The sequence below is a fragment of the Eptatretus burgeri genome, chromosome 6, assembly GCF_056783735.1.
Source record: "Eptatretus burgeri isolate ZD-2024b chromosome 6, Ebu_testis_v1, whole genome shotgun sequence".
In the NCBI taxonomy this organism is placed as follows: Eukaryota; Metazoa; Chordata; class Myxini; order Myxiniformes; family Myxinidae; genus Eptatretus; species Eptatretus burgeri.
Window position 1 is genome coordinate 35,320,419 of NC_140966.1, and position 13,971 is coordinate 35,334,389.

At 37.8% G+C, this 13,971-nt stretch overlaps 1 protein-coding gene across 2 annotated transcripts in view; it reads left to right on the forward strand.

The window, feature by feature from the left end:
• The window catches only part of LRP6 (LDL receptor related protein 6), a 198,813-nt gene extending 188,773 nt beyond the window's left edge, over nucleotides 1-10,040 (forward strand). For both annotated transcript variants that reach the window (XM_085884539.1, XM_085884538.1), the window contains exons 20-24: nucleotides 1,620-1,730; nucleotides 1,868-2,164; nucleotides 6,877-7,013; nucleotides 7,613-7,710; nucleotides 7,838-10,040. In XM_085884539.1, coding sequence (XP_085740665.1) covers nucleotides 1,620-1,730; nucleotides 1,868-2,164; nucleotides 6,877-7,013; nucleotides 7,613-7,710; nucleotides 7,838-8,114 — 920 coding nt within the window. In that variant the 3' untranslated portion in view covers nucleotides 8,115-10,040. The remainder of the gene's footprint in view (nucleotides 1-1,619; nucleotides 1,731-1,867; nucleotides 2,165-6,876; nucleotides 7,014-7,612; nucleotides 7,711-7,837) is intronic.
• Nucleotides 10,041-13,971: the final 3,931 nt, after the last annotated feature.

Sequence of the window (13,971 nt, forward strand, 5' to 3'; positions counted from 1 at the left end):
ATATATATATATATACATATATATATATACATATATATATACATACATATATATATATATATATATATATATATATCCATATCCATATATATATATATATATATATATATATATACATACATATATATACATACATATATATATATATATATATCCATATCCATATATATATATATATATATATATATATATATATATATATATATATATATATATATATATATATATATATATTCAGTACCCCTCAGTGAAGTTGGATCGCCTTGTTCGCCATGTATAGTATAGATGCCACCGTACGTTGGCCTGCGATACTCAATTGTACCATATAAGCAACAACACAGCTGACGTTGGGGCCCTGCGCACATAGACACCAACTATACACTCAACACACATTGCCATTTGGCATTACTATTGGAGGGCTCTGTATGGTGTGCCTGTGTAATATATAATCGATAATCACAGATCTTGAACTTCAGGTCAGTTCGTTCGTCGCTGCGTGTGCAGGAACTTCCATGTGCAGGAAGCGTGTGCATAAACGTATTTTCAGAATGAAAATGCAGAAAACTTTTGGTTTGAAACGAGCAATAAATACACTAAATTGTGATGGACTCGGGCCGAGTGTCATCACAACTCCAGTCCGATTCCTGTAAAGTCGAGTCTGAGTCCAACAAAAAATGGGCTTGAGTCAACATTACTTGATAACATTCCTGATAATAGCAACTGGTGCCTACAAGCAACATTTCTGGGGTAATGCATTTTACTCGTGCCTTTTTATGTAGTAACAACTAATTTCTGCCGAGTGGCAACCAAATAAAGAACATGGCCTTGTGATTGCAACAGAATAAGGTAACATGCTTTATTTTGATGCCCTGAGCAAGTCGTTCATAAGCTCCTATTGTTTGCCTCGGTGAGAAGAGCTCACTGCTTTAAGCTGTTGATTCGTGTTGTTACTGAAGAAGCGGTCCTGTTACCAGTGAAAATGTCGAAGAAATGACATGAGTCGTTCATGCGTGTGAGTAACCTGGTGTAAAGCTGTCTGTGAGCTCGTGGCTCAATTTGTAATCAAGCGTCTGAATTGGAAACTGGCTTTGTGATAAGAAGCAAAGAGTGGCTGAGAGGTTGTAAGTAGTGGGGTACCTCAGAGATCAGTACTAGGGTTGTTATTATTCATAATTTACATCAGCTGACTGAACAATGCAGGAGGAGGCCATGATGCTCATGAAAGCCTGCACTATGGTCGTTTATCCGTGATTTATCCTTGTTGAATGCTGAGCATCAAGGAAGGAAGTAGCGTGTACCATTTTTGAAGTCTTTGGTATGACTCTGATGGGATTTGCAACCACTGACCTCCCACTGCATGCATGCCTGTGTACAACCGGTGGCTCATCACTTTTCAAGATGATAAATTGTTAACTTTATCTATAACCTTTTTTACATTATGAATATGTTACAAGTTGGACATTTTGTTCAAAATCGACAATTTCTTTTTTCCCCTGTGTGTTGCTTTAAATGGCAATCAATTAATTTGCATGCAGTTCTAATAGAGGCCATACTACATATGTATAGCATAAATGTTATCAAATGTATATGCAGTATATTTATTCCTACCTATTTTTTAGTTGGTTGCCTCCCTGAAGACCTACAGTGTCAGAATGGTTACTGTGTTCTGCGTGATCATTGGTGCAACAATGTCGCTGACTGCCCTGATGGGTCGGATGAATTGAACTGCAGTAAGTTCTTGATAAATGGCATGAATATTTTTTTGATGATAAATAAATAAAACTGTTTGAAGATTATGTATAGTTCATTCACCTTAAATGTTCTTTTACTTTGCTTTTTGATCAATTTATTGCTCTTGTTCCATCAGTACCCCACCTCAGCACCACACATGAATTACGTGAGGATCCAGATAGCTCCACGAAAGAGCACCCAAGCACTAGTATCGCAGGCACAGTCATTGGGGTGGCGCTGTCACTGATTGTGCTGGCAGCAGTTTACTTCACTTGTCTGCGGGTCGTGTGTCCTCGAGTAAGAGGCGTCCCAGGGGTCCTACCACCTGCTGATTTTGTCATGAACCCAGCTGGCGAAATGGTGGTGATGGCTCCAGTGCACGTGTCACTTGCCTATCCTTCGTCTTGCCCCTCCATCCCTGCTCCTTTTCCTGGTTCGTACTCCCTGCTGTCATTTATTAGTGGGAGTCTAGAGGGAAGTCTCATAGCATTACTCATTGTCTCCGTTTATTTGTCTGTCTGCCTGTAAAGTTGATAACCTAAAACCACTTAGGCATGTTAATGTAAAATTTTTCACACCCCTTTGGTGTGAGTCACGGAAGAAGTTATTTTGGCGCATCTCTACAGTTTACAAAAACCTCGGGTTTGACCGTGCAGTTTTTGTGCAATAACATGAACAATGAGGATAAAGGTAAAGTTTGTCAGACCTTGTTTGTGAAGAGGCTGATTATAACTGATAATTATTTGCAGCTAGACACAAATGAGATCAGCAATGAAGTGAAATACCTGTTCGTTGCATATGTTCTATATCCCATATGGAATGAAAGTTCGTATAAATCCGAAATTTTGCGAATACCTTCATCGCATAGAATGCAAAAAAGTAACAATTATTCCTCACAAAACACAAACGAAGTGGCATACCAAATGGCTGTTTTATATTTCAGGAATACAACAAAGGAAAAATCTCAATTTTCCACTCGTCTTCATAGGACATGTGACATTCGGCTTTCGGCCTGTAGGGTTTAACATGAGGCTTTACTGGCAATACAGTCCTGTTTTAATTAATCATTTGTCCAAGGGATTACAAAAGGTTCAGTAAAGAAGCTGTACCTCGGTTTAACTCTACAGTTCAAGGTCTGCCTCTTCCTCTTCTTCCCTCAACCATACCCAGCATGGTTTACTTTGAGTTGAGTACTTTGAACGTACATGGTGGTTTCATTCCTTCAAGCACTGATTTGTTTGTTCTTACAGCAGTCTATCTGGAATTTAAACATTCGTCCCCAACACCACATTTCAAAACTGTGAATCTTCTTCCTTTCTTTCTTTTTCACTGTCCATGACACACATCCATACATTGCAACTGGGAATACCAGAGCATTCACCAGTCTTGGGTTGTATTGTCACATCTTTGTCAATCCTGACATTGCTGTTCTCCCCAATGCTAACCATTTATTAACTTCTCCTCCACATTCTCCACTCGTTTCAATCTTCGAACCCAGGAAGATGAAACTTTCCACGATTTCCACATGATCGTCTCATAGTCTGAACACGTCAGTCTTCTCAGTTGACAAGATTGTCATCATTTTTAGGTTTAAATAAAGACCAACCTTTTCACTATCCTTCTTCACTGTCTGCAGCAGCAGTTTCTTCAAGTCCTCTTTACTTTCTGCCAACAGAGTGAAATCGTCAGCATATCTTAGGTTGTTGATGCATCTCCCTCTAATCCTGACTCCAGGCTCTATGTCATCCAAGTTTGATTTCCTCATGATGTACTCACTACATAGAGTGAACAAGTCAGGGGAGAGAATGCACCCACTGTCTAATCCATTTAACAATTCCAAACCATTCTGTATCATCTTTAGTGTACAGGCTCTTCTCAGACATATCAGGTACAATGACATCCCCTATTCTCTTGGCATAATCCACACAATTGAAAGCTTTGCGATAATTTTCTCTCATGTAGCTATCGGATATGTAGGTATGTATGTATGTAGCCAAAATAGCGCCCCATTGTTGTGTGTGTACTAGCTCAGAAGTGGATGGGAAATTGAAGCTCGAATTCAATTGTAAAAATGAATGTGCACACAAAATAATATAATTTGAAACTAATCAAATAATGCACCCATCACGGAACATGGTGATATGAGTTGTTTAAGAAGAGCAGTGCTGTGAAGAGCAGTGCTGCACTTAAATGCCCATCGTAGACGGGCCCTTCGGCTCGTCCACAAAAGAGAGATACACCTTCCTTTGATATTCCCTTGCTTTTTCCATGATCCACCTCAGATTTGCGATTGATCTCCAGTTCCTCTTTTGAAACCTGCTTGCTCAACAGGCATTTATCTCTTAATGAAGTCTTCTGTTCTGTGTTGAATGATCTTTAGTAATGTTGCTCATGTGTGAAATCAAGGCAATGGTTCAGTTATTTGAACATTCTCTTGTATTCCCTTTCATTGACAATGGTAAATGGACTGACTGCTTCCATGTTTTAGGCCATACAGTCCCACTCCAGATCTGTGTACAGATAGCTGTTAATAATTTTGATTGCCTCCTCTACCACCAACTACCTTAAAGTTTGATTGGAATTTAATCGGAACCTGATGCTTTTCCATTTGCCAGCTCTTTCAATGCTCCACAATCCTCGTGTTACATCACTATTGGTTCTTGCTCAAAGTCTTTCTTCGAAAGTTGCCATCATATTGCTATCTCGTTTGTATAGAGTTTCCGTATAGTTTTTTTTCTTTCAACTTTATTGCATATTGTTACCTCTGCTGCCAACGGTGGACGGAGGTTACGTTTTCGCCCCTGTCTCTGTCTGTATTTGTTCGTCTGTCTGTGTGTGAATAGGATACCTCAAAAAGTTGTGGACGGATTCAGCCAAATTTGATGCACAGGTTGGGTGTCTGACGAGGATGAAGTGATTCGATTTTGGTGAAGATCTGAATCTGGATCCGAGAATTTAAAAATGATTTTCACCATTAAGAGATGGGGCCAAAACGATATGTAGCATGATATCTCAAAAAGTTATTGACGGATTTGTACGAAACATGTTAGACACATTGGGTGTGTGACGAGGACGAATCATTTCGATTTTAGTGAAGATCCAAATCCAGATCCGAGAATTTTTTAAGTGATTTTCACCATTAAGGGATGGGGCCAAAAATGTTATGTAGCATGATATCTCAAAAACTTGTGGATGAGTTGGTTAGGTGACAAGAACAAGCCAATTCAATTATGGTGCAGGTCAGATCCAGATTGAGCCCATCAGTGGGATACAAAACGTAAACTGATCAGCCTGGTGGAGGTCTGCGCTCGACCAAGTGCCGTTCTTGTTTCAATGTGTTTTGAAGGTCATATGTGGTCAGATTTTTTTTTTTTCACCTTTCTCAAGCTCTGACACAAGGACCTCTGATTGGCAAAAGTCTGTGTCTGGCAGTATGTTTGCAGATTGCACAGCACTTTTCCATGTTCTATGGAGTAGAATGTAGTCATTCTGATTTCGATGTTGCCCATCAAGTGAAGTCCATGTGCACCGTCTATGCTTGGGTTGTTTGAACCATGTGTTTGTCATTACGAGATCATTCTCCACGTATAACTCCAGCATCTCTTCTCCTGGATCATTTCTGATACCAAGTCCCTGCTTTCCTGCAATCCCTGGTGCTCCTGCTTCTCTCAATTTTGCATTATAATCTCCCATAATAATTAAAACATCTTCTTGGGGCACGTGTTCAACAAATTCCTACAACTTTCTATAAAACTCTTCCACATTTTCTTCATAATCTGCAGAAGTTGGAACATATATCTGAATGATGGTGCTTTTCACTATGTCCTCTCCACTTCTCTCTTTATTACATTTTACTTTGTCCTTACAGTCCACATCCCAATTTTGTGAACATTTTAGAAGCTCAGAGGTCGACTTTCAGTTCTGGTGACCTCAGTGACTGGATTTCCTTGCAGGTTTGATACAGTCCCGTCATAACGGCCAGTCCTACTCATCAAAACATTTTGCTCTCCCCCAGTAGCCATCTGGGTGCTTTCAGTCCCAGGGGCCTCATCATCCAGCACCATAGCTTTATCTCTTATATTTCTGATCATGATTGTTTTCTTGGCACATACGGAAGTGGTTTGCAATTGCCTTCTTCCAGGCAGTGTCCATACGAGATAGGTGATCCTCGCTATTGTTCTCCGTAAGAGAATTGTCTGCCTAGCATCAAGGCCATGTAGCCATTACTGGCAATATGTGCCAACTGCCTGCATGGCCTTCCACCACCTGCTCCCAAAGCTTCAAGGAACCCTGATCAGGAGGCTAAAATGAGGGTAGGACACTTGCCCAAGGGTGGCCCATGGGTTAACAAATGCAATGGCACCTTCTTTAAGAAGGATTGCTGCCTTTACCTCATTGAACCCTTCACGTTTGGTTTCAAACCGTGAACCGCAAGGCAGCGGCAGGTTTGGATTCAGTTTCCTTCTCCTAGATGAGCTGTCTGTCAAGGCTAATTAGCCCCATCTGCCCAAATAAACTGATTTTAAGGTGCCAATGATTCGCCGTTCACCTCTACACCCATTAGCAAGAACAACCCCACCACCAGAAGGCCGGTTTGAGGCAAGGGGTTGTCTGAGACTGAGCTGAGCCATTGGAGTATTTTTATAGACCTTGAGAGCTTATCCTCAATGTCAGTCCATGTCATAACAGTCAATGGGGGCCGATATAATAAGTGAAGACTTGAACATAAATCGGCTCATCATACAGTTTAGCACAGAGGTTAATTTTGTGCTGTTATCAGAGTATGGATGTCATCTTTGTTTGTTATTGTTTAGACAATTATTTTAACAGCAATTTTTGATCATGTGCAGGAACTCGACGTTTGTAGGGGAGGCTGTTTTAATTGGCATAAATGTGTGCTTTATACTCTGTCTTATATAGATGTATCAGATTTTCACAAATTTGCACACTTCTGCATTTTTCCCTCAACTTTAGTCAATGTGGAGTTGAGCAAGAGATTCAACTCTCACCACAACCACATTCTCTTTGTAATCTGCAATTGTGCAAATAATCTGCGAGCATAGATTGTTGTTTGCATTTTCTTTTTATTTTCTCCATTTGCACATGGTAATACGTTGTTGTTGTCGTGTTTGTTTTCTATGGCAGGCATACCACGTAGTAAAGCTGTGCTATGTACTATGAGTTTGACTGGTGGGAGTAGTGGCCCTGGCATGTATGACCGCAACTATGTGACTGGAGCCTCTTCGAGCAGTGCCAGCAGCAAGACCTCTTACTTCCCAGCGGTTAGTTTTTAAGTGGTGCAGTTTATTAAAGCTTGACACTTCCTTTAGTAAACCTGATTATTTATTTATATATTTATTTTGCTTGTGTATATATATATATATATATATATATATATATATATATATATATATATATATATATATATATATATATATATATATGTATATATATATTCAGCATTGGGTGAAGTCGAGTCCACAAGTGTGTTGAATACATGAGTTCACAAATACGAGTTGGACAGTTACCCACCAAAGTTCAGTTGTATGACTTCATATTTTGATTTGCCTCTTTCATATGATGAGCAATGATATTTGAACACTTTTCATTGAAGATTGTTGTTTTTTTCTCCCCAACCAAATTTGTTTTGCACCGCTTTTTATGCTCAGAATTTACAACATTTTAAGCATAGGTTATCTTAACATGTGAATGAATTGCATCCTTCCCTTTTTTCATATGTCATCCAAACTGAACATATAGTCTCATCCCTGTTCTACCTGTTTCATCTCCTTCACTTTCACTTTGTGCGAGCATAAGATCAGTTACATATTTGTGCAATTTGCAAGTTACTATAACTAATTTATCCATTGATGTCACTCAGATCCTCAATCCACCACCCTCGCCTGCCACTATCCGTTCACAGTACACTCCTGGGGAGTATCTGTATTCAAACAGTCCTTCTACGACACGCTCGCACAGGTAATGCCATCACCCTGTGATAGAATTCCCATTCCTGAGTTCTGAAAGTTGTTATTGTTAGGTCATCTCTGTTCTCTCCTTCCACTCATCCTTCTCTTTCTTACCATTGTGATGATCTTTTCTCTAGGCACTATCGGGGCTGGAACATAGCTCCCCCACCAACTCCATATAGCACAGACATTGGTGAGAGTGACTCCGCTCCAGAACGCAGACCTCTAACGCGGCCCAAGCGCCTACGCCGCCTGCCTCAACATTTTGCTCCTCCACCCACCCCACATAGTCAGTACCTTTCCCCAGAGGAGGATGGTACGGGTTACGAGGGCTGCCCGCCATCACCTGTCACAGAGCGGAGCTTCTTTGCACTCTATCCTCCTCCACCTTCACCTAACACAGACTCATGCTGAGACTAAACAGGTTGTGGGAACAGAGGAAAAGAAGACACAATGTCCTAAACAATGACATTGTTTGGCACCTGGGACCCATTGGAAGAAAACATGGATTTCCTTCATAACTGGGAACACTCTTTGGATGAAGTTATCCTCAAACACATGATCTGTTTCTTCGTGATGCTCAACCAGCGATATTTTCTTGCACTAAATCAATTCAATCCTTGATTAAAATAAGATAAGCATATAAAGTGGCACTGAACCATTACAATTAAATCTTTTTTTTTTCTTTCCTTCTCAACAAATTCCTCAGAGCTGCTAAATTTTTATGATCTCCAGAGCAAAAAAAAAAATCATTCAGATTTTGTTGTCATTCATCTTTGTTTTTTTGCCCCTTGCAGAAAAGTTTTAGCCGATTCTGATAGCTTTTTTGATAGATCTACAAATTTTGAATAAGGTTGTGTTCTTGATAATGTTTTGACTACATTTAAAAGTTATATTTTACATACCACACACGGCTGTTTGTCAATTTTAAATCTAACTTGTGCAATGTATTTTTATAGCAAAACTCTTTTAAATAAACATTGGAAAAAAAAATACACAACTTTTAACCTTTTTGATCACATGAATTTTTTTAGAAGAGAGAAAAAGCAGAACTTTGAAATGTGTTTGCTATTAATGACTGATTACTCTTGTAATTTTTCCTCTTGATAGCTTCTCACCATTTTGCAGTTTCTCTTTTTCATGAGTAAACAAATATACCTTGCTGTTTGTACACTCACATGCCTTTCCACTTGTGTTCCACCAGTCACAATTTGTCCCATTTTTAACTTGAGGTTTTCTTCCATGTTGAGAGTAACTTTTTTTGTTCTGGCCATCACTGCAACTCCCTTTTATACAGCTAATACACCATCTACTATCACTTTTCATGGCCCTAACTCTTCCCATCTTCTTGTGGGGTAAGCCGGGGAATGTTATGGACACCAGTCTTTCACAACAAGCTTTCCAGGCCTGACGTTCGACTGAAAGTGGCAGGAATTTGTTCAGGGTGCCGGCAATACTAGCCTGCTCCATGCGAAAGACCCATGGGGTCTAACGTCCACCAACAACCATGGCCGCGGGTTCCCCGGCTTAACATCCTTTCGATGAATCGCACCCACATCGATGCCTTGCCCTGCAGGCGAAACACCAGGGAGACAGTTTATAGCTTGGTCAAGATACGAACCCTATCTCGACAGCTAAAAGGTGAGTATGCATACCTGTAGGCTATCCTGCCAGCAAATGGCGATTACACTATATCGATGACGATTTTGATGGTACAAGCTTGCCTAGCATAAGTCGTTGATGAACAACAGCACATCTTATTTTTATACAATTCATACTCCTTTTACATTTTTAACGTTTAACTGAATGCTCACCCTTTCATCCTAATTCTGGTTGGCCACAGACTTATTGATCATCCTTTCAATCTGGAATTACTTTAAAATTACTAAATTAATCACACATTTTGCTTAACCCCTTTGTCTTCTTTTTGGAAAACAGCAAAAAAAATTCGCAGTAAACATTCCAAACACATCAGGGAGAAAAAAAAAATTAATTTTAAAACAAGAAAATGAATTGTTTGATAGCATTTTGTTTAACTTTGCTCTCCTTGGAACAAAACATTTATTTCAAATGTGTAATGATTTCTCATTATCAGATTGAATTTTCTTCTTTTTTTTATTTCCTTATTTTTTCAAATGTGCAACTCTGTCCATCGATTGTATTTTTGTGAAATGACGCTTAATTACTTATCTCAAATGGTAAAGAATATTGTTGAACATAACCACCAGCATTGGGGATATCACATGCTGTATTCATGTAATCATGTATATTTTTGTACAGCAAAGCACAACATCTGTAAGAAAGAGATTTTTTTTTTATAATAAAATGGAACAAATTGTATCATTTGTTTCAGTTGCACTTTTTGTTGATATATATATATATATATATATATATATATATATATATATATATATATATATATATATATATATATATATATATATATATATATACACACACAAACGTACATACATACACATACCAATGAAATTATGAAATTCTCCTGCCTTGGACCAATGTCGTGTTAAGGTCATCATCACGACGGCGTCATGCCTAACGACCCCAAAGGGTTGATGATACCAAAAATAAGGATGATAGAGTATATCTTGATCTGCTGGACTCTCTTAATTATAGGGTTAGTCTATCTTGTATAAGTAGGAAGAATGAGAAGGAGAAACACATTATTCAGGCTTCAAGTAGACTTGGTTCAGGTGTTGGTTTTCTTCCAAATGACCCATCACAATTAGTTAATAGACTGTTATTGCTGTTAGATAGTAAGAAGGCTGGAAATAACAATTGTTATAATGAAGCATCAGCCATTTCAGACTGGTTAATGAACATGAAAATAATTAATAAATGTCAATACAAAGACATTTTACCTCATTAAATAAGATGAGAAGCACAATCCATAGTTTTAATTTCACAACAAGCGACCACACATCTTCATTCCCATACCCACTACAACTTAACGCAACAAAAGAATATGAGGTATCTTTATTGTCCATGGAAACTTATAATACCTTATTTAATATCACCGAGAAAAATGACAAGTTTAGTTATAATCCGGGAAGTGGATACAAAACGATAACAGTTTCACCCGGAGCATATGAGATTTCTCAAATATCTTCCGAAATTGCTCGCCTTATGAAAGAACAGGGTGATGAACCAAAAAATATTGTTATAGACATTCAAAAACATACTTCAAAATCAACGATTAAACTACAAGGTTTATTTCACAATTGATAATTCATTTAGAGAGTTATTGGGTTTCTCCTCAAAAAAGATTGAAACTAATGGGATGTTTACAGTGATAATGTCATTCAAATATCCTCAGGCATAAATTCGGTGTTAATTCACTGTGATTTGATTGATGGTGTTTATAATGATGGAATAAGAACAAATACAATATTTTCATTCAGCGCATACTCAACCCAAATTGGTTATAAATTCAATATGGAACCCAAAAATCTGGTTTATCTACCTGTGTCAGGAAAAACCATATACAGAGTAAATTTTAGGATAACCGACCAAGATAATCGCATTATTTATTTTAATGGAGAAATTATATCCATCAGCTATGACCTTTTGCTTCCGGTTGTTGTTAGCTATGACCTTTTGTCGTTAGCTATGACTTGTCGTTAGTGTCGTTAGCTATGACCTTTTGCTTCCGGTTGTTGTTAAACGCTGTTTTTTGCATCGCTGTTAAACGCTGTTGTTAACCGACATTAAGTTTTCCAATAAATAAATACGATGGTTATTGTGAGGAAACACAAGTTGGGAAAATATAAAATAATTACAGAGGATGGGATGTTCATTTCCCCATACTTCAAGGGTGAAGGTATGTATCTTTAAGGGGTGTAGGACATCAATTTAGAAAAAAAGGAGATGGGATAATTGATACTCTAATGGGTATAGGTTCAACTATTCTTAAACATAAAGACCTAATTGGTTCAACTACTTCTGCTGTGGTAAATATAGCGGGTGCTATAAAGAGTATAAAAGATGCCCAAAAGGAATCTCATAAATTGCAAGCAATAAAATAAATTAAGAAAGGCAAAACTCAGTTGTCTCCCCAAGAATGATAGAAAATAATTCAAATACTTGGGTCAGGGTTTCAAAAGTTTTCACGTCTTTTTTTCCTAAATAAATACAAGTATGGAAGCAATTGATAGTATCTATGATTTGGATGATACCATTGTCATCTCAAACTCTACTGAAAAAGAAGACTACTTCAAGGTAAATGCCATAACTGGAACAGACTGGAATGCAAATGAAACACAATGTTTTGAAATAAATAATCAACAAACTTATTTGAATCTAGCCGAAAGTTTCTTGTGTAAATTTACATTCACTAAGTCTGCGAATACCACAAACACTGCACTCGTAAATGATCTCTTCTGGAAAATGATTGATACTGTTAGTATGTATATTGGAACACAAGAAGTTGAAGAGGTTGATTATGTCTCTGCTACATCTGAAATTATGAAATTTACATTATATTCATTTCGTGATAGAATGGGAAAGGGAGCTGTCGAAGGTTTTATTCCTGATATGGCAATGGGAACAAACACAGACCCTGGATATAGTCAAAGGAAAGGAATGTATAATGATGATACTAAAGCAGGTAATTGTTTTACTGTGGCAGTTCCTCTTAAAGGTATATTTGGATTTTGTGATTATGATAAAGTTCTGTTTGGTCTTAAAATTAGATTTCAACTGCAAATGAATGATAATGAAAATAGATTGCTTTTTGGTGTGGCTAATGCTTTTGCTGCTCAGAATAAATTTCTAATTGATTAAATTAGTTGGTATATTAGTGAATATACTCCTAATCTTAAAACAGAAGAGATGTTGAATAGAAGACTTAACTCAAAGAAGCCACTCAATGTATCATACCTTAAAAGAATATGCCAACACGTCAATCTGAACCAAACCACTTACACGTGGAATTTGGGTGTTCTGGAAGGAAAGCCATGATATCTGTGGCTCATTTTTTTTTACCCAGATGGTGATACTGCTACTGATAAGAATAATGCATCGAGTGATAATGCTAAGGTGAAACAACTTCGCGTTTCTCTAGATGGAACATTTTATCCACGAGATAGATTGGAAATTAATTGGGAAAAAAATGATTATGCTGAAGCATACAAGTCCTTACCAAAAGGTGTGTGAAAATAATGGAAATAAAGAACCTATTTTAGATATGACAGCATTTAAAAGTTTGTATACAATCTATACGTTTGACCTAAGTGCTCAAAAGGAAACTATAAAGTTTAATCAAGTGGATACTTCCCTATACATTGAAAGAGGAGAGAGTGAAGAAGTTGATACATATTGTTTGCTTTTGGAAGAAACAGAATTACAGATTAATACAGATAATGGTGTTATGATTAGTCTCACATTTTTTTGATAAATAAATGAGTAGTAAAGTGCCAACTGGGGTATATGTTAATCAAATCAATCTTCATCAACTATCATCTTGTGTTCAAAATCAAAAGCCTTGTATGATTAATGTTAATAGCGAACGCAGTGAGCTTCATACTTAACGTGTGCACATGAGAGAATAGGAAACAACAACACAATACCCCTGGCTATTTGGAATCCGTGTCGTTAGCTATGACCTTTTGCTTCCGGTTGTTGTTAAACGCTGTTTTTTGCATCGCTGTTAAACGCTGTTGTTTGTAAGAAGAAGACATCGTGTATAAACACGATTGGGTTTTATTTCTATCTTGTGAATATTACTTAACGCGTGCACATGAGAGAATAGGAAACAACAAAAACAACACAATACCCTGGCAATTGTGAATCCGTGTCGTTGGCTATAACCCTTTTGCTTCCTTTTTTTTTTTTTGTTTCCGGTTTTTGTCATGGGGAATGATGCATGCCGGGAGATAAAGGCCTCGTCGGAGACATGAAAGACCCAAATAATATCAGACAGGTGTATATTTCCTCCACTGATTTTAATAAAGATATCTTCCGTATCATCAAAAAATAATTTTTAATCGTGATTTACGTTATTTCATCGCTGATCCCGAATCCAGGCCGAAGTAACCGGAAATTGTGTATACAGTTGTCAACAAGTTATAGGTAAAGTCAGAAGCGAATGTAAGAAGAATTCTACGTTCGCTTCTCGGCTTTGCCTATTCCATATTAGCGAACTTAGTGAGCTTCATACTTAACGCGTGCATGTGAGAGAATAGGAAACAACAACAGCAACAACACAATACCCCTGGCTATTTGGAATCCGTGTCGTGAGCTATGACCTTTTGCT